General features: G+C 37.4%; 1 protein-coding gene across 1 annotated transcript; it reads left to right on the top strand.

Moving 5' to 3' along the window:
- Positions 1 to 6,516: 6,516 nt before the first annotated feature.
- Positions 6,517 to 19,367, top strand: LOC119793677. The gene is made up of 5 exons (XM_038300896.1): positions 6,517 to 6,611; positions 13,472 to 14,193; positions 14,929 to 15,123; positions 17,435 to 17,645; positions 17,836 to 19,367. The coding sequence occupies exons 2-5, from the start codon at positions 13,539 to 13,541 to the stop codon at positions 18,068 to 18,070; spliced, it is 1,296 nt and encodes a 431-aa protein (XP_038156824.1). The 5' UTR covers positions 6,517 to 6,611; positions 13,472 to 13,538; the 3' UTR covers positions 18,071 to 19,367.
- Positions 19,368 to 20,154: the final 787 nt, after the last annotated feature.

Raw genomic sequence — 20,154 nt, 5'->3', positions numbered from 1 at the left:
GTTTCATCTTTCTCTATTCTGAAAGAGAACTTTTAAGTCCAGTAGCACCAATTCTAAGTGGAGATATGACTGCCTCTTCTTTCTCCTTCCATTCGTACTAATATTACCCCCACAGTCTTTTGAACTTTTTTATAGCTCTCTACCAGTGATATGATTATCCCATAGTTCCTGCCAAACCTTACAGATTTTATTCTGAATTATAGATTTACTCTCACTTTTGCTTAAATGAATACTTAAGTTAAAGATATCTGATTCTAAGGGCTGTTTAGCGAATATATCTTCTTCTTCATTTCCTTCTATGCCTACATGAGCAGGAATCCAGACAAAACATTCTTATCATTTTTATCAACTAACCATTCTAAAGCTAACATAATGGCAATTAATTCAACTATAAAAACTGCTAGATGATCGGTTGTTTTCCTTTTAATCACAGCTTATGGTGTGGGATCCAATCCACTTTATTTATATAGCACGGTTTAAATAAACACAAGGTGTCCTAAGTGCTGCACAAAAGGATAAAATAACTAAAATAAATAAAAGTTAATAAAATAAAATAAAAGCACTGCCCGCACAGGATAAAAATATGCATGTGTATACATAAAATCAAGATGTGTACATAAAATCAATATTATTGACTTCGCAGCTGCTCCTGTTCTGCCACTATTTGGATCTTTAGATCCATCTGTACATGTAATTACATTATCTTTAAATCTTCCAAAATAGTTATTAACTATAATCCATCCTGGAGTCTTTCCCTTTTTAATAAGTTCCCCAAATTGCAGATCAACTTCTGGTGTGATAAATAACCATGGTGGAATTGGTGACTGTGGAACCGTAAAGCCGAACCGATAAAAGATTGTGAGATTTTATGTCTCCAATCCATCCAAAGCCATTCTAATCAGATTTATGATGTTCCCATCAGTCCTGTAGCACAGCCTTAGTTAGATTATCATAATTATGGCCCTGTAGGTTTACCCAATACATATACATTAGCTTCAATCTTCTTAATCTTAAAGCTCACCAGTTTCAACTTGTAAAGCAACTAAATGAGATGATCCGAAAGCTCCACAACATATTCGTAACCCTTGTGTTTGTTCACTATTGAGTTTTTTTCAAATGACAGTAAGCAGCTGCCATATATGCTATACACCCATAATCCAAGGAAGATCTCATGAGAGCCATCACAGACATTCATCTAAAATACTTTATGTTCAATATGCTGATAGGAATCCATTCACCAACAATGAGGAAAAGGGGTCATAACTCTTTAATTTCTGGTCATTCTAGTGATGGTTGATGAGGCGCCATGAAGCGTTTCGACACATTTCCAAACTGTATTGAGACTGCATTGAAATAATCTGAGAAAATAACCAAAAATAACATTCTTTGCAAATTGGAGAAAGAAATCTATGAAAACAGTGATCACTTTTTATCTAAAACTCCCCATACAAGCAAAAGCTAAAGAAACTACTCACTTTAAGATTTTAAATGTAATTTACCCCACAAAAGAACTACTAAGAATTGGTTTTAATATTGATGACAATAAATGCTCATTCTGTGAAAGTGATGTAAGACGATTGACCATGTCTTTTATAAATGCAATCAAACCAAAACATGTTGGAACGCCTTAAAAAATGGATCAAATTAAAATGTGCACTTCCTGAATCTATCTCTAAAGATGTAGTAACTATTGAAATAATGTTGAAAAGCAAAACAATAGAAATCTGCATTAACCTCATTTTGTGTTTAGCAAAATTCTTCATTCGTAAATAAAGAGTGTTAAGGTCTTCCCCAGTCTTTTACATTTTTTATCTGAATTCAAATTATATTTGAAATCTCTTAAAGGTGTCGAATCATAGCAATACCTGACTGAAATACTGATGGGATTGCCCACCAAATGTTCATCAAACCTAACATGAATCCCCTTGTTGCTTTTTTAAATTATTGCTTCATTATTATCATTTATTTATTCTTTTTTTTATTTTTGATTTTGTTCCTCATCAATGTTGTCTTATATTTCCATTTTGAAATCTGCCTCTACTATGCCTTTTACAGATTTGTGGTGTTGCTATTTCCTTACTTTTTTGTGCTCACTTTGTTTTTTAAAAGATACTTTGTCACTCAATGCTGCCACCTGCTGGACCTTTAAAGTCCCTACATGCAGCCTTTTTGACTCTAACACTTGATGACCTGCTGATACTATAATTTAAGCCATTCTATGTTACATTGCATTATTAGATATCCTTGTTTATATGAAAATATGTTTGATAGTTTTAGATGCGGTCCATAAATAACTTGGGTTATTTACTCTAATCTGGGTGAACAAGTGAATGAGGATGATTGCATTAAAAAAACAACAACATAAGTACAGTGAATCCGGTACACTAAATGTCAGTTTCAGTTTAATTAAATTCTAGATAACCTGGGTTATAACTGAGAGCAACAGGATGACTCGAGGAAATTCAAACTAATATGAAAATGATCCCAACAGGATGAAACCTTTCTTTCGCCTCCATATTTCCTCATGAATTGGAAAATTCACTGCAAAAGATCTGAGACTTTAGCCTGTCAATCAGTCAAACAGCGCCGGTTGCATAAGCAAAACGTATCCTTTTAGTCATTTACTAAAAAAAAAAAACTATTAAAGGTCAGACCTGAGGTCCTTCTGTTCAGGGGCCTATTCAGCCAGGCCTACAGTTCCCTTTAATGACCCCCCTTTCAGAGACATAGACAGGTATGGGGCCTTGCAGGCTAACAAAGAAGCCAAACGACCTCCATTCCAAAGGGTTGGACCCGTTCGTCTGTTTCTATTTGCAAAAACAAGGCTTTGTTGGTCTACTGTATAAAAAACTGGAACTTTTCAATTGAAAAATCTTCCTGGATGGGAAGAGAAACATCTTTAAACATGGAACCAAAGTCCAGTGGATCGTTTTCTAACTTTTTTTGGGAACATATGCAGATTAAATTGACCCTTCTTTTTTTATTTAAAATACTAAAATATTTCACCATCACATACACAGCTTTATCACCCATCGGCTGAACTCATCCAACATTTCTGTCCATAATCCATGTTTTCGTTTCACACCATGCATTATCTCCCCAGACATAAAGACAATGCTTGGAGTAGTTTAGCTACTGAAATATGTTATAAATAAATGTTCAGAATCAGAATCAGAAATACTTTAATAATCCCAGAGGGAAATTACTTTTGTTACACGCTCCAGTTACAGTTTTATTTATTTATATACACACAGCCAACTACACAATATGATAAAGATAAAAAATAAGAATAAAAATAGATAAAAATATATACACATATAGCTCTTCTGTATATATATATATATATATATATATATATATATATATATATATATATATATATATATATATATATATGTACGTATATCTATGCATATGTAAAAACTAAATCCAAATAAAGTGAACATCCAACTAAAGTGATAAATCCAAGTAAAGTGATACGTGGTGTGCAAAAATAGTGCATAATGTCAATTATGGGGGGGGGGGGGGGGGGGTCTGAATCACTTGAGGGAGGCGTTATAGAGGTTAATGACCACAGGCAGGAATGATTTCCTGTGGCGCTCTGTGGTGCATCTGGGTAGGAGGAGTCTTCTGCTGAAGGAGCTCGTCTGCCCATCAGCTTTTTAAAAAAAAAAACAACAAAAAATTTTTAATATTACTGTACTAATTATTTAGTTACAGGAACAAATAATTTTTTCTTTAAGCATTTCTTACCACTAATAATTTCATATCTTATTTCACTTGATTCTTTTTTGTAAAATCTGCAGGTTTTTTTTTTTTTTTTATAAAATCCTAAACCTAATTAAAACGTCCTCTATTGTCTTTTAAAATATTTTATTATAAATGTCATTCACCTTTAAGTATTATTAGTTATCAGAAATTAGAGAAGCTAAACAGTTTGTCCAAAATGTTCTGTTGTTCATGTAAACACAGACATTATTCACATTCAAACAGAAACTCAGTTTAGGATTAAACCTCATTACTCACTAGTGAACTTTGCTCCTTAAGAAAAGGATGTCCTCTTTTTCTGAGACTACTCCACACACACCTGAAGTTATAATAATTAACTACAGATATTATAGTTTAGCTGTTCTTATTTTGGACGGCTAGTTCTGGTAAAATAGTATTTGTTTACTTTTTTTAAAGTACTTAGCAGTATTCTTGCACTCCAGTATTTTTTTTGCTAATTGAGTTTGTATGTTAATCAGTCATGTAGCTCCTTGTATATCAGCAGTGGTCTGATCTGTATTTATGTTCCCCTCATGTTTTGTTTGTTAGATCAGTTTGTTATTGTGTTCTTTGGTTGGCTGATCCCTGTCACTTTATCAGCTTTTTTTTTTTTTTTTTTTTTATAAATTAAGACTATTTGAAACCATGCACTTGTTTTCCAAGTGGTTTGTCCCTGACCAAAAAAATGGCAACATACAACTCATAGACGTAGACAAACTTTCTTTAACATTTTGAATGCGCAGAGTATACAAAAGGAAAATTTGCTCCATACAGCTTTTCAAGTGTAATGATATTACAGTTGGAGTAGATAAACATCACAAATATAAAATGCAGCAGTGATCAGAATATACACAATGTTGGAGAAAAAAAAGAGAACATTTTAAAGTTTTTAAATTCATGGTGCAAAAGGCATTAATATGGAAAAGTTCAGTGCAGTGCAAATAAATAAATATTGTGCAAAATACAGCAGGACATTAGAAATGATAAAAGTTGATCATAATATTCTTTTAAAAAGACTTGAATAGTTTGTAGGAATTAAACGAACAGCTTTAGACTGGTTTAAATCTTATATATCTGATCGATTTCAGTTTGTTCATGTTAACGATAAATCTTCCTCATGCTGAAAGGTTACCTCTGGAGTACCACAGGGATCAGTGCTAGGACCAATTCTCTTTACTATATATATGCTCCCGATCGGTAGAGTTATTAGACAGCATGGGGGCCGCCTGTGGAGCTGGTTGACTGTTGCCTTTTGTATCTATGCTTCTTTTTCTATGTCTGCTTCTGTCGCCTTGAAGCCCAGTCGGCCTCAGCAGATGGCCGCTCACACTGACTGGGGTTCAAAGAGACAGAAGCAGACATAGAAAAGGAAGCATAGATACAAAAGGCAACTGTCAACCACAGTGGCGTTACGGCACAACAATAGACCCGTAAGCAACAATATCTGGGTGGGCCCCATATGAAGTACAATAGACAACCAACCTAAAATGTGCCCCATACATACTCACTTTATCATTTCATCATTCTTTACCTTTGCTAGACATGGATATACTTTAGTATATTCTGCTTTAAAATAAGTCTTATTGGGCTACCTTTGTCCTCATCTTCACGTCTTGATCTTTATTCACTGCAGCAGCAGCGTCCACCTCTACCTCTGCGGTTCTTTGAAAGAACGTGTTTATTTTGGGAAGTTTTTTCCGTTCTTCCAGCAGCTCTTTGCTTTTTCTTTTCTGGAATCCGCTTAAGTACCTCTTTTTGGTATCCATCGTCGCTAACACATTGTACATAACGGTAATGGTTTTAATCTAGATTACCCATAATTCTAAGTCCTATTGTAAAAAATAAAATACTCAAATACATTGTTCTTTTAAGATCTTTATTCTGGTTTGAAACATATTATATGAATATTTTTTTACCAACCGTCTAATGAACTATACACAATTTTTAACATAGTAATTAAAAGTACCACTGTCTGCTTTGCTATTGGTGTCGTGTTTAAACGGCTCACCATCATGTTGAAATCTGCCATGTGTTGCAGTATAAATACTGTCCATTGTGGTTATTTACTTCAGTATCAGGTGGGTTTAAGGGGGATTTTTGCACAATTATATCTGCAAAGAGACATCCTAGTCCACAATAGGATAGGGGGCCAACCAGGTGTCAGTGTCGGGACCCCTAAGCAACAGTAGCCTCTGCTTACCCATAGTTACGCCATTGGTCAACCAGCTTCACAGGCAGCCCCATTCAGGAAACACACAGAAGAGCTCCGAGCCAGCTCCCATGTCAGAGGATGAAGAGAGCACATCCAGTTAGTCACAGTCAGAGAAACAGGACAACACTGAAAAACAGGCCAATCTCAAACATCTAGAAACAAATGTGTTGATGGCAGCAGCACAGCTGATATTTCTCTCCAGGATGGCGTCACAGCCAAACAGGAACAGACCAGATGAAGCTACTATGAGAAAAAGCAGAGAGAGCAGAACGATAGAGATTGAACTAACAGATTCTGCAGAGTGGGAGAATAGGGATAGAATGATGAAAAAGGGGTCCCTATGTCCTCCAGCAGTCTAAGCCTATAGACCTATAGATATAGAAAGACTCAGAACCTGATTGGCTTCAGGTCCTTAAATTAGATAATAATTATCAGATTGCAAACAGGCTTCCAGGTCAGAGGTCATCTTTTCAAAGGGACACTTCATGAACTGACCAAACCTACCTGAGCAATCCCTCCTATTATTAAAACCTGGACGCTCCCCTGTAGGATGACGTAGGCTTTCCTCAATGACGCAAGCAGGAAGCTGCCAGGAGACCTGCTGCCATCTTTATCCCTCAGGACGGAGTGAAACCGCCTCCGGTTGCCCACGAAGAAGAAACGTCGGAGGTGGAAGGCCGGAAAGATTGCATGTGGATGGTCGTTTGGTGCATGGCGCGTGTTTTGAAGCTGCTTATGGAGAAATGTCTTGGGCCGTGAGTAGTGAGGAAACAGGAAGCGATTCTTGTGGGATGGAAGAGGGAAATAGTGACAATGAAGGTTGGAAGATAGCAACATCAAAAAATGAGAAAAAGCGGAAAAAACAGAGATCAGTTCAAGGGGAATCTAGTTCAGAACAATCCAGTGATGATCATTCCATACATTCCACAGCACAACAAAATGAATTCAAAGTCATATTCAAAGTCGTTAATCAGGCAGACTCTTTTACAAATTGGAATCCGGTTCACTTAACAAAAACCATCAATAAACTTGTCGGAGAAGTCAGAGGTGCCAGAATTCTGTACAGTGGAGACCTGCTAATTATCTGCAGAGACAGCGCCCAGCAAGGCAAAGCAATACGGATCAACAAAATTGACGGGATAAGAGTTCAGTGCAGCTTAATGGAGAACAAAAAGTTCAGCAGGGGAGTCATTGGAGGAGTTCCTCTAAAAATTTCTGAAAAAGAGATTCTGGAAAACATAAGAGGTGCAAAAGTAAAAGAAGTAAAACGGTTAAAAACAACAAGAAACGGAGAAAGATCTGACAGTTTATCTGTGCTAATTAAATTCGAAGAAGAGCAATTACCAAGCAAAGTATTCATCGGTTACATAAGCTATAATGTCAAAATCTACAATCCTCCACCATTGAGATGTTTCAAATGCCAAAAATTCGGTCACATTGCAGCAGTTTGTAAAGGGAAACAGAGGTGTGGAAGGTGTGCAGGAGAACATGAGTACGGAAAATGTGGAAAAGAAGCTAAAATAAAATGCTGTAATTGTGGTGGAGAACATACTGCTGCCTATCGCGGCTGTGAAGCAAGCAAAAGGTCTGAGGAAATTAAAAAAATGAAATTTGAGCTCGGAATAACCTACGCTGAAGCTGCAAAAAGGATCCCATCTCAGTCAGAAAAACCCAAACCTACAGTTCAACACACAGCAAATTCCAAACCTCTAGAGAAATCTCTAAAAATTGATGAAGACTCACTTATTGTTAAAAAGACAAATTTTGTTCTTTTCATGGTAGAAGTTATTAATTGTACTGCACAGACAACAAAAAAAACGGAAAAAATCAAAATAATAGTGAAGGCTGCAGAAAAATATCTGGACATTAAAGATTTGAACTGGGAGATGGTTGGAAGTATGATGGGAGGACCGATGGGACCATCAGAAACTGGCAGAGTTAAGATGACCTAGAGTAAATTAAAATTATATGGGCAAATGTGATTTAGTATTATGTTGGTTTAAGTTACACAGGTTTTTTTTTTTTTTTTTTTTTTTTTTTTTTTTTTTTTTTGGGGGGGTGAATCGTTTCCTGTTTTCTTGCTTTACTCCATATCAGTTGGTGGCGGTAATGCACAATTCACAAGTCTGCCAACCGCCATAAAATCCCATAAGAAGAAGAAGAAGAAGAACCGCCTCCGGTTTGTCGACGGGAAAACAACAGGAGCAGGACGGTTGGTCTCGCGAGCGGTTGAGCACGTGTGGTGAACGTTTGTGTTGGACGCGGAAAAATTCAAAACATCACTTGTGAGAAGGCGGATTGGCATAAACTGGTATGTGAATGGTTCGGATGGAAATGGAGATAGGAAATGAGGAAGACGAGGATTTTGATGGGTGGACGCCTGCGGGAAGAGGGAGAGGGAGAGGTCGTGGAAGAAATAAAACTGATGAAGGAAGGGGAAAAGGTGACAGTCAAGGTAATAAACGGGAGTTGGAAGGAAGTAGCTCAGAAGAAGAAAGAGTGGTTAGGAGGAAAGTTGTGAGGGAGGAATTTAAAGTAATATTAAAACTTAAAAATGAGGAAGAAAAGGATAAAATCAGTCCCATTGTGGTATCAAGAGAAATAAAAAAGAAAATTGGAGATGTTGAAATGGTAAAGATTTTGAGAGACGGAAACCTATTGGTGATATGTAAAGATATAGAACAAAAGAATAAGGCTTTAAATGTGGAGAGTATCTGCAAAAGAACTGTTCTGGAGAAAAAAATCATGGGAGAAAATAAAAAAATTAGAGGAGTGATTTATGGGATCCCTCTTGATGAAGATCTTGATAAAATCAAGAGAAGTGTTGTGGGTGCAAAGGTGAACAACTTGAAAAGATTATCAAAAACAGTGAATGGGGAAAGAGTAGGAAGCTTGTCAATCCTTATTGAATTTGAAGATGAAGAGCTGCCAAAAAACATCAAAATAGGATACCTCAATTTTCAGGTCAGACCATATGTACCTCCACCACTTCGGTGTTTTAAATGCCAAAGATATGGACACATAGCAGCAGTCTGCAAAGGGAGGCAAAGATGCCCAAAATGTGGAGAAGATCACAAATTAGAAGAGTGTAAAGAAGAACAAGAAAAATGTTGTAACTGTGGAGGGAACCATAGAGTCACGTTTGGAGGATGCGAAGTAAGGAAAAGGGCAAAAGAAATCGTACAGATTAAAACAACTAAAAACATAAGCTATGCAGAAGCAGTTAAGAATGTGAAGGAACAGGAAACAAGAGAGATTAAACAAACAGTGAGACAAACTACACAACAAAGCAAAGTACAGACAGAAGAAAAAGCCACAATTCCAGTGGAAAAACTAATATTATTCATAGCTTATGTTGTCAACTGCACTGACCAAGCCAAACACAAAACTGAGAAGATTAAAATAATAGTGAGAGGAGCTGAAAAGTTTTTGGGATTTAAAGAGGGATCATGGGAGAACATAAATAAAAAGTTGGAGGAAGATGGGAGACCAGGACCTTCGGGTGAAAACGGTTCATGTTAATACTACAATGGAACGCTAGAAGTTTAATCGCTAATGGACAGGAACTTAAAGGTTATATTGATGAGCTGGAAGAACAACCGGAAATTGTTTGTGTTCAGGAAACATGGTTAAAAACAACATTAGATTTTGTGATCAAAGGATATGATAGTGTAAGAAGAGATCGACCAGAGGGAAGTGGAGGAGGATGTGCAATATTTATCAAAAAAGGAATACAATATCAGATATTGGGGAAAGGGAAAGAACTAGAATATGTAGTAATTGAGATATGGGAAAAAGAAGGTAAATTAAAAATAATAAATTTTTATAATCCATGTAAAACATTATCGATTGAAATAATGGAGGAGTTAACTGAATATTTGGAAGGGAAGGTAATTTGGTGTGGAGATTTTAATGCAAATAGTACAGTGTGGGGTAAATGTAATGATAAAAACGGACAAGTTATAGAAGAAATAATGGAAATGAAAAATCTAGTATGTATTAATGATGGAAAGGGAACAAGAATCAATATAAGAACGGGGATGGAATCAGTTATTGATTTAACAATTGTCTCAAATGTTTTAGCTGGTATTTGTGATTGGTTTATTGATAAAAAATCTACAATAGGTAGCGATCATTACCCCATAATAGTAAGAGTAGGGCTAAATTTAAATAATAGGAATATTAAAATTGGGAAAAAGTATAATTTTAATAAGGCTGACTGGACTAAATTTAGATATTTGAGTCAAATAAACTTAGAAAAAGTAGACATGAGTATGGATATAAATGATTTAAATTTAATAATTGGTAAAATAATAATGGAAGCAGCAGATAATTCTATAAAGAAATCAGGGAGTAAAAATGATAAGAAAATGGTTCCATGGTGGACAAATGAGTGTAAAGAAGCAATAAAGTTAAGAAATAAAGCATTTAAGACACTCAAACATAATCCAATTTATAAAAATTTAATTGATTATAAAAGAAAACAAGCAATAGTAAGGAGAACTATAAAGTATGCAAAAAGAGAATATTGGAAAAAATTCTGTAATACGATAGGGAAAGAAATAAAAATTGAAAAAATTTGGAAGGTAATCAAAATAATGAATGGTATAAAAAGAGAGTTTGACTATCCTGTTCTAAAAATAGATGATACAAACATAATAAGAGATGAAGATAAAGTTGAAATATTGGCAAGAACATTTAGTAAAATTCATAGTTCAAATAATATTAGTGAAAATGGAAGAAAAGGTAGAGAAAATACAAAAATTAAATATAAAGATTTTATACAGAGCGTTGAAGAAACAAATAATTTGTTAAATGTTGAGTTTACAAAAACGGAATTGAACAATGCACTTAAAAAGACAAAAAACACAGCACCAGGTAAAGACCAAATCTGGTATAGAATGATAGGGCAACTTAGTGAAAAATCTAAAGATATAATATTACAACTATATAATAAAATTTGGGAGGAGGGAAAATTACCGTTGAACTGGAAGGAATCAATTATAATACCGATAGCCAAACCAGGAAAAGATCATTCAAACCCAGAAAACTACAGACCAATAGCCTTAACGTCTAATTTATGTAAAATAATGGAAAAAATGATTAATAATAGACTAGTATATTATCTAAATAGTAAAGGATATATATCAAAATATCAAAGTGGTTTTCGAAAAGGGAGGAGCACTAACGATCCAACGCTCTGTTTAGAGCACGAAATTAGAAGAGCACAAGTAAATAAAGAAAGTGTAGTGGCTATATTCTTTGATATAGAAAAGGCATATGACATGATGTGGGTGGATGGATTATTAATTAAATTATACAAGTTTGGTATTAAAGGGAGAATATTTAAATGGATTAAAGACTTTTTAACAGGTAGGAAAATACAAGTTAGAATAGGAGAAACTACCTCAGGAAAATATAAAGTAGAAAATGGAACTCCACAGGGGAGTATTATAAGTCCACTATTATTCTCAATTATGATAAATGATGTATTTAAAGATATTGAAAAAGATATAGGGTGTTCACTATTTGCAGATGATGGAGCTGTTTGGAAACGAGGGAAAAATGTTGATTTTATTGTTAAAAAATTACTAAAGGTTATTATTGAAATAGAGAAATGGGCGTTGCAATGGGGATTTAAATTCTCAGTTGATAAAACGAAAGTAATGTTATTTACTCAGAAAAAAATAAACAAGGAAATAAAATTAAAATTATATAAACAAGAGTTAGAGCAGGTAAAGTGTATAAAATTTTTGGGATTATGGTTTGATGAGAAATTAAAATGGCATATACATATACAAAAAGTTGTTGATAAATGTAAGAAAATCTTGAATATTTTGAGATGTTTGGCTGGCAGTGACTGGGGAGCAGATAGGAAATCACTAAAACAGATTTACACAAGTATGATAAGATCCAACATAGACTTTGGTTGTTTAGTTTACGGTTCAGCAGCTAAAACACATCTAACCAAATTAGACATTATCCAACATCAGGCACTAAGATTATGTACTGGAGCATTTAAAACCACACCAACAGCAGCATTAGAAATAGAAATGGGAGAAATGCCATTAGATTTAAGAAGAACAAAATTAGAAATCAATTACTGGTTAAATTTACAAGGAAATAAAGGGGATCACCCAACTTTGGACATTTTAAATCCATGCTGGGAAAAAGAAAAGAAAGAAATGAGGAGTTTTGGATGGACAATTGAAAATAAAATTAAAAAATTTAAAATGAATAGTTTAGAAATGAGTCAAACAACACCAATATCAATTATACCTCCCTGGATTCTACCAGAAGCAACAGTAGATATGTCACTAATGGAAAAGAAACAAGATAAATCGTACACGGTAGATATCAATTTAGTACAGTTACATTTAGACAGTTATTATCAATATATTCAAATTTATACCGATGCATCAAAAATAACTGAGAAACTATGAATAGCATTTTTAGTACCAGAATTCAATATAAAAATAGGAAAACGGATTACAGATGGATTATCAGTATACACAGGAGAAATGTTGGCAATATTATTAGCATTACAATGGGTAGAAGATATAAAACCGTTAAAATCAGTCATTTGTTCAGATTCAAGCTCTGCATTGTTAAGTTTAAAAAATAACCAAACAGATAGTAGGATGGACATTTTATTAGAAATAAATCATACACTGTTCAGAATACGAAACATGGGGCTGATAGTTACATTTGTGTGGGTTCCAGCACATATTGGGGTAGAAGGAAACGAGAGGGCAGATAAAATGGCAAAAAGGGCAATTAAACATTCTATTAGTTTTATAGTTAAAATAAGTAAATCAGAAGGAAAGAGTATTATTAAAGAGAAACTTATGGAAATTTGGCAAAAAAGGTGGGATGAAGATAAAACAGGAAGATGGTTTTATAAAATTCAGAAGATGGTAGGAGAAAGAAGAAATGGAAGAAGAAATAGAAAGGAGGAAAGAGTGATAACAAGGTTAAGATTTGGTCATACAGGACTTAATTATACACTTTTTAAAATACAAAAACATAAAACGGGCAAATGTGATTTCTGTGATAAATATGAAACCATAGAACATGTTATATTAGAATGTCATAAATATGAAAGAGAGAGAAGATATATGAGAAGAGAGTTTGAAGACATTAAGGAGAAGGTTAATTTATTAGATATACTGAGGAAAAATTTAGGGAGTAAACACATACAAATAATTATTCGATTTCTAAAGAAAACAAAATTATTCCATAGAATTTAATTATAGTAAGTGTGTTTGTGAGTGAAGGAATGATATACAAAGCTGTGCACAAATTTGTTTATATTTTTAAGTGTGAATGTGTGAATGTATGTTTAGAAGAAGTTAGGGTAGAATATATCAGGATAAATATTTAAACCATCACGAACCACACTCCATACCAGTAAGTGGCGGTAATGCTACTAACAGTTTGTTGCCAACCGCCATAAAACTCGAGAAGAAGAAGAAGAAGAAGAAGAAGAAGAACCGCCTCCGGTTCCTGTCCGCTCAGAGTTTGAGGCTGTTTTTGTTTATTATTATTAAATGAGCTGATGATGACGTCAGCGCTCGTGCTTCCGAACGAGCTGTGGTTGAAGGTGTTCAGCTTCCTGTCCTGGAAGGACAAGCTCAGTATGCGCTCTACCTGCTCACATTTCCGGCAGCTGATGGACGAGTCCCGGCCTCTGTGGCGGGGCTTCAGCGTGGCGCTGCGGGATCTCTCCCGCTACAACAGCTCCTTCTGGCGGAGCCTTGCTCAGAGGCAGCTGGGCAGCGTGGCGCTGCGGGGGGGAAAGAAGAGGGACCTGAAGCTGCTCTCCGTCTGGCTCCCTCTGCTCCGGGCTCTCCGGTTGGACAGCTGGTGGGGGAAAGACTTCCAGGTCCAGGAGCTGAAGCGGTTCCGCCACCTGCAGCGTCTGACCCTGAGCGCAGGCTGCACGCCGCTCATCAACCTGGACTTCCTCCTGGTTCTGAAGCAGCAGCTGACCCACCTGAGCCTGTGCAGCGTGCAGCTCCGCTGCCCCGCCCCCCAGCTGCTGGCCTGCATCTCCCAGCTTAGCGGCCTGAGGGCTCTGGTGCTGCACCATGATGGCAGCCTGCTGATGCCCTCCCTCAGAGGACTCCTCTCCAACCTGCCTCACCTCACCTCTCTGTCCTGGACCATGATCAGCCACAAGAGGCTGAACCACGACTTCTTCCATCCTACAGGTGCTGGTACAGAAAGATTCCCCCAACACATCTGGATCTGTCTAACCTATATCTATACCTTGTTATCAGTTATTTAAACAATTCATGTTAATGCATTCATGCTTACCTTTTCTTGGCAACACCCTGTCCACCTCTAATTCAGTGGACAGTAACTGGACATGGTATACAGGCTGCAGTATTACTTTCAGAAAAACTGTGGCGATGTGTTTCCTGGACAGGTTGACAGTTGCCTTTTGTATCTATGCTTCTTTTTCTATGTCTGCTTCTGTCTCCTTGAACCCCAGTCGGCCTCAGCAGATCGCCGCTCACACTGAGCCTGGTTCTGCTGGAGGGTTCTTCCTGTTAAAAAGGAATTTTTCCTCTCCACTGTCGCTACAAGCCTGCTTAGTGTAAGGGATTGCCTTCATGTCAATGAGTCGATGCAATCAGCTGGTTTTCCTTAGATAGAAAACTTTGAATCAATCTGACTGGATAATCTGGCGACCTGTGAAGTGCCCAGAGATGACAGGTTGTGAATTGGTGCTATAGAAATAGACTGGTTTGAAATGAATAGCTGAACAGCATGATGGACATTAACTCTGGATCATGTTCTGTTTATGGTGTTTTTTCTCTGTGTAGCATGCTACTTCCTCCTTTGCTGTATTTTCTGGAATGACACAGAAGAAAGAAACAGCATGGATGTTTAAAATGTCAGCATGCGCTAAGTGTGCGCCCTCTGCGTTGTTTTCCTCACAGATGCTGGCGGCTCTCTGCAGCTGTCTGACTTGCAGCTGCTGAATTACGACGCGGCAGTAACACAGGAAGCTCTGCAGCCTTTGGCCAATCTCCGCAGCCTCTCAGTCTTCCACCTGTACTCCGTACCTGGACCCACCTGTCACCTGCAGACATGGCTGTCATCACTGCATCAGCTCTGCAGCCTGAGTGTGCATGGTAACTATGACCTCACTGTTTACCAGCTGCTAAATGATAAAGAACCTTGAAGGGAACCCATAACTGTAGAACCGATAGCAATACTCCGATCTGCCAGTAGAGGCACTGCAGAAAATCACAGTTCTCTAGCTGTGGTGAAGCTGGTTTCATATGTAGATAAGATACAAGAGAAACTTTCCCTTTTCAACCATGGTCAAACAGAACATATCTTCGTTTTAATATCTTGAAATAACTGCGGCAGCTTAACTTGAATTCCGCCAATAAAATGTTCCATCTACAAGAGATAACAGATCACCATGACCTTTTTAATTAAATCTAAATCCAGCTGCTTCTCATTAAAATGCTCTGGAGACGGCTTCACATGCAGATGTAGTTCAGTAAAATGTGACATCATAAGAACCAACATGGCTGCAAGTCTCTGTAGCAGCCATGTTGGATTTACACGTTTTCCATCCGTAAGAAACAGCTAACCTCCCAAATTAAAACTATAACTTTTGTAGCCTCGTGAGACCATCCTGATCTCGCGAGCTTTCAAGATTTCACTCGCTAATCAGTCTGGAGACTCTCCGCTGAAGAAAATTTGGAGCCGTTCACCAAACGAACGTCCAATCAGTGTTGGCTTTGAGGCGGGTTGAGGTGTGATGCAACGAGAAGCGCAACAGTTCAGTCTAAATAACATGGTGGCTTCAGCCGATGAACCTAGCGTTAGCGTGGCTATCGAGCAAGTTTTATCGGAATTACAGAGTATTTCTTCACTGAAAGAAGAGCAAAACGCTGCTCTGGAGGATTTTCTCAGAGGAAAAGATGTTTTTGCTCTTCTCCCGACTGGTTTCGACAAGAGTTAGTACGTCATATGCTTCGTTGATCTGATTGGTTTATTTGGCCCGTCTATCACCAACATAGGCCAATCAGCTAACCAGTATTTTCGCCCCTTCCCAAAATTACTTCAACGGAAGGTTTCCAGATGGAAATGCGGAGCAAATCCATCTGGCGGAGTCAGGTTATAACTTTTGGGGATCTTCCATTAAATTTAATTTTTAATGGAAATATCTCACATTAAAAAAGGTCAATATAAAAAAAAAGCCTCTTTGCTATTTCTAAAGCTGTATTTTGAGAGAAGCTGTGTTCAGATCTTAAGTATTACATCCCATGGTGTGGTTAAGCCCAGCAGGTTTAATCTATAATACTATTAATAAGACTCACTTTATGAATCTGTTACTCCTGGTATTCAAGTGAAATATTATTAGTAGTAGTTTTGCTGTTATACACTTATTCCAAAAAAGTTAAACAATCCACTGGACTTTGTTTCCAAGTTTGAAGACATTTCTCTTCCATCCAGGCAGCTTTTTCAATTCAAAATGTCAGAAATAGCGTCGAGTTCCAGGTTTTAAAAAAGTAGACCAACAAAGCCTTGATTTTATTTAGAAAACATGTAAATAGAAACGGACGAACGGGTCCCACCCTTTGGAATGGGGGTCGTTTGGCTTCTTTGTTATCCTGTAATCCCCCATACCTGTCTATGTCTCTGAAAGGGGGGTCGTTAGAGGGAATTGTTGGCCTGGTTGAACAGGCGAGGTCCTCTGTGTCCCTCTAAAGGGGTTGGGGTTGAGATGATAGCGGGAAGGAAGCGACTCAATGGCTGCATTGTAGAAGAGAATAGATTTAAAAGAAAGCAGAAGTTCTGATTACGAGGATTAAAAGTTTTCAATGCAGGGAGAGTAAATCCCCCATAAGCAGGAAATCAGAACAGATTCATTCATGTTTCTTTTTTTTTCCATCATGTTTATTTTAGTTTTCAAATTGAAGCAATGGAAAATAACAAGAAACAAATGTTTTTTTTTTTCCTAAATCATTTAATTAAATAAAAAAAATTACAAATATCAGCTTTTATTATTATTATTTTTTATTTCTTAGTTCTCTACTAAAACTAACACTAACACATTAAAATGGCTAAAAAGCATTTAAATTTTGTTTTTTTTTTCCCTTTTGGACTACCATAGAATCTCACCTTTATAAATGATGTTATAAAAACATCAGTCTGCTGGACACAACCAAACAATTATAACTAGTTATCTCAGAGCCCAAAATTAAATCAGAAAAAAAAAAAATGAATTAATTTGTTTGTTTTTTTCATATTTGATTAACGAGAAATTCTCAATCAAAAGAGGAACTGTTTTCCCATAATATTTATGGAAACCATTCAGGAGAAAACGGTTGCTTGACGTATTTCCATGCTTGGTTTCACTGTAAGAACTGAAGAGCCTCTACTCCTCTTCCTCATGTGGTGCGGCTCCCTTCTCTCTGCCACCAGGCGGCCATCCCCTGGAGGTGTACGCAGACTTCCTCCCATCCTCCCTCCTCAGCCTGATTCTCTGTGTGGACCTTCAGCCTGAAGATCTCCATGTGGTTTCCCTCCGAGCTCCGAACCTGCAACACCTGCACCTGGAACCATGGAGCTCCTCCTCCAACTTGGTCAGGTTGATCCCACAGCTTTTTCCTCATCTGAGGACTCTGGCCATCAGGTGAGATGCACAAACACCAGCATTTCAGAATCCTGAGGTTCTGAGACCCACTCCCACAGACTGCTCCCCGGGCGCCACACAGTGGCAGCCCACTGCTCCCTAAGGGGATTTGTTAAATGCAGAGTTAAATGTGACAAAAAGACAAACTTGGTGAAAGGTTTCCTTGGTAACCTGTGGTTTCTCACCTCAGACATCATCACGTCTCGGATGAAGACTTCCTGGGTCTCCACCAGCTTCAGCATCTAACCACCCTGGAGGTTCTGGATTCGTTTTACAGGCCCGACCCAAAGGATCCGAGCTGGGTCGTTAACCAGCCGAGTCCTCGTCTGCTGCAGCTCATCTCCGTCCTGCAGCAACGGACCAATAACCAAGTCCGAGTCACGACCAGCTCCAACAGAGACCTTCTGTCCTGCGGCTGTATCTGACTTTGGATCAGAGCCGTCAGAAGATGACGTCCTCTTTCACCTCCCTCACCACTTCATTTTGGTTCTGTTTGGTTTTTAAGGCGGACCTACAGCTTTACCCTGCTGTCTAACCCCAGCCTGCTGGGCTAAAGCTCATAGACTGCAGCTGGTGAAATGTCAGACGGTTCTGTATGCTGCTCTGGCTCTGCAGGGGGGTTTGGTCTTGGACTCTCCCAGGATCCCACATTTGACACAAAACCTCCATCTTTGCTGAATCAAAGTAGTGCTAAAGAGGAGGAGGAAAATGCACAGTGAGGAAAAGCTTGACTAGCTGTCTTTTCTCCATGGGGGCAGCTTGGTTATCATTTTACAGCATTAGCATTTTCTCTGATTGTCCTTCAGGAGGAAATCTGAAACCAATCGGTTCCAGTATTAATCCAGATGGCTTTAAATTAATCTAATTAAATCTACAAACATTATACCTCATTATGAAGGAAAACATATTTTAGATTTTTGATAATTTCTTACATGGTAAACTAAGAAATCCCATGTCTGAGGGGTCACAGCCTTTACCAGGAACCTCCTCCCCATCATCCTTACAGTGAAGCACGATGCTGGCAGCATCAGGCTACGGGATGTGCCACGTTCTGGATGCTCTACCCAGCTCTGATGGGATCAGAATGGTTCTGTTAATGCTGCTCCTCTGTGGCCAGTATAACCAGCAAACCTGGAGACTTCCCAGTTGGACTCAAACCAAAGCTTTCCGGTTTCTGCTAGTGCCTTAAATTTGGGGTTAATTAAGTTTTGCTGTTTTTTGCAAATGATTATCTTTGTAATGAAGAACCTTTATATGGATGTGTTTTATATTGGAGATCAGTCACTAGTTTTCTAATTTTGTTTTTAAAAAGTGGGATTTGTGTTTGGTGATGTTTATATTTTATATATTTGTTTTTCTGCTGAAAGCCTCTTTCCAAGGGTTTTAACGAAATCAGATTCAAATCTGCAAGTTTATATCGATGCTGACCAGTAATTTTAGGAATATGGAATGCTGAAATTAATTTATAGACATCTTGAATGTTTATTGTAGATGTGGAGAATGCCATTTTGTCTCTTTCGGATCTCAGGAAACATATTTAGTGAAACTAGAACATATCAAAACTGCAATAATATTACAGGATTATTTCTTGAACGTTAGTAGATCAATCAGGGGGTGATTTATTATTAGGCAATACTAGGCAGGTGCCTAGGGCCCCAAGTTCCTGAGGGCCCCATAAAACTCTGTCTACATGTATGGTTAATAAAACTATTCCTTATTTGTGCACATTGTGTGTTTTATAAAAAAATCCTTTGGCTAAAATGCCATCAGAACGCTGATAATATTAAGTGTGTCTCAGCCCCCCCATTCAGTGTCCACCATATTGGATCAGTCCATTTGCTGCACATGTTCAGAAAGGTCCAAACAGACAGCATCAAACCATTTGAAAACAAACGATGCAAAGAGCAGTGTTGCCAACTTAGCGCTTTAGTCGCTATATTTAGCGACTTTTCAGACCCTCTAGCACTTTGATTTAAAAAAAACTCCTAGCGCCAAATCTAGCGACCTTTTTCTGCTACTGGAGACTTTGGCGACATCTAAAAGCAGCGAACTCTGCTCTCCAGAGCAAGTAGATTGGTAACCCCACCTCCTGCTCTCTCTATATACAGGTGCTGGTCATAAAATTAGAATATCATGAAAAAGTAGATTGATTTCAGTAATTCCATTTAAAAAGTGAAACTTGTATATTATATTCATACATTACATACAAACTCATATATTTCAGATGTTTATTTTGTTTAATTTTGATGATTACAAATGACAACAAATGAAAATCTCAAATTCATCATATCAGAAAATTAGAATATTACTGAAGACCAATAAAAACAAAGGATTTATAGAAATGTTGGCCAACTGAAAAGTATGAACATGAAAAGTATGAGCATGTACAGCACTCAGTATTTAGTTGGGCCTCCTTTGGCCTGTATTACTGCAGCAATGCGGCGTGGCATGGAGTCGATCAGTCTGTGGCACTGCTCAGGTGTTATGATAGCCCAGGTTGCTCTAATAG

Source organism: Cyprinodon tularosa, unplaced genomic scaffold, assembly GCF_016077235.1.
Source record: "Cyprinodon tularosa strain WSP-4 unplaced genomic scaffold, ASM1607723v1 ctg459, whole genome shotgun sequence".
Classification (NCBI taxonomy): Eukaryota; Metazoa; Chordata; class Actinopteri; order Cyprinodontiformes; family Cyprinodontidae; genus Cyprinodon; species Cyprinodon tularosa.
Note: the sequence above shows the minus strand (reverse complement) of the source record. Positions and strands in the feature narration are given on the sequence as shown.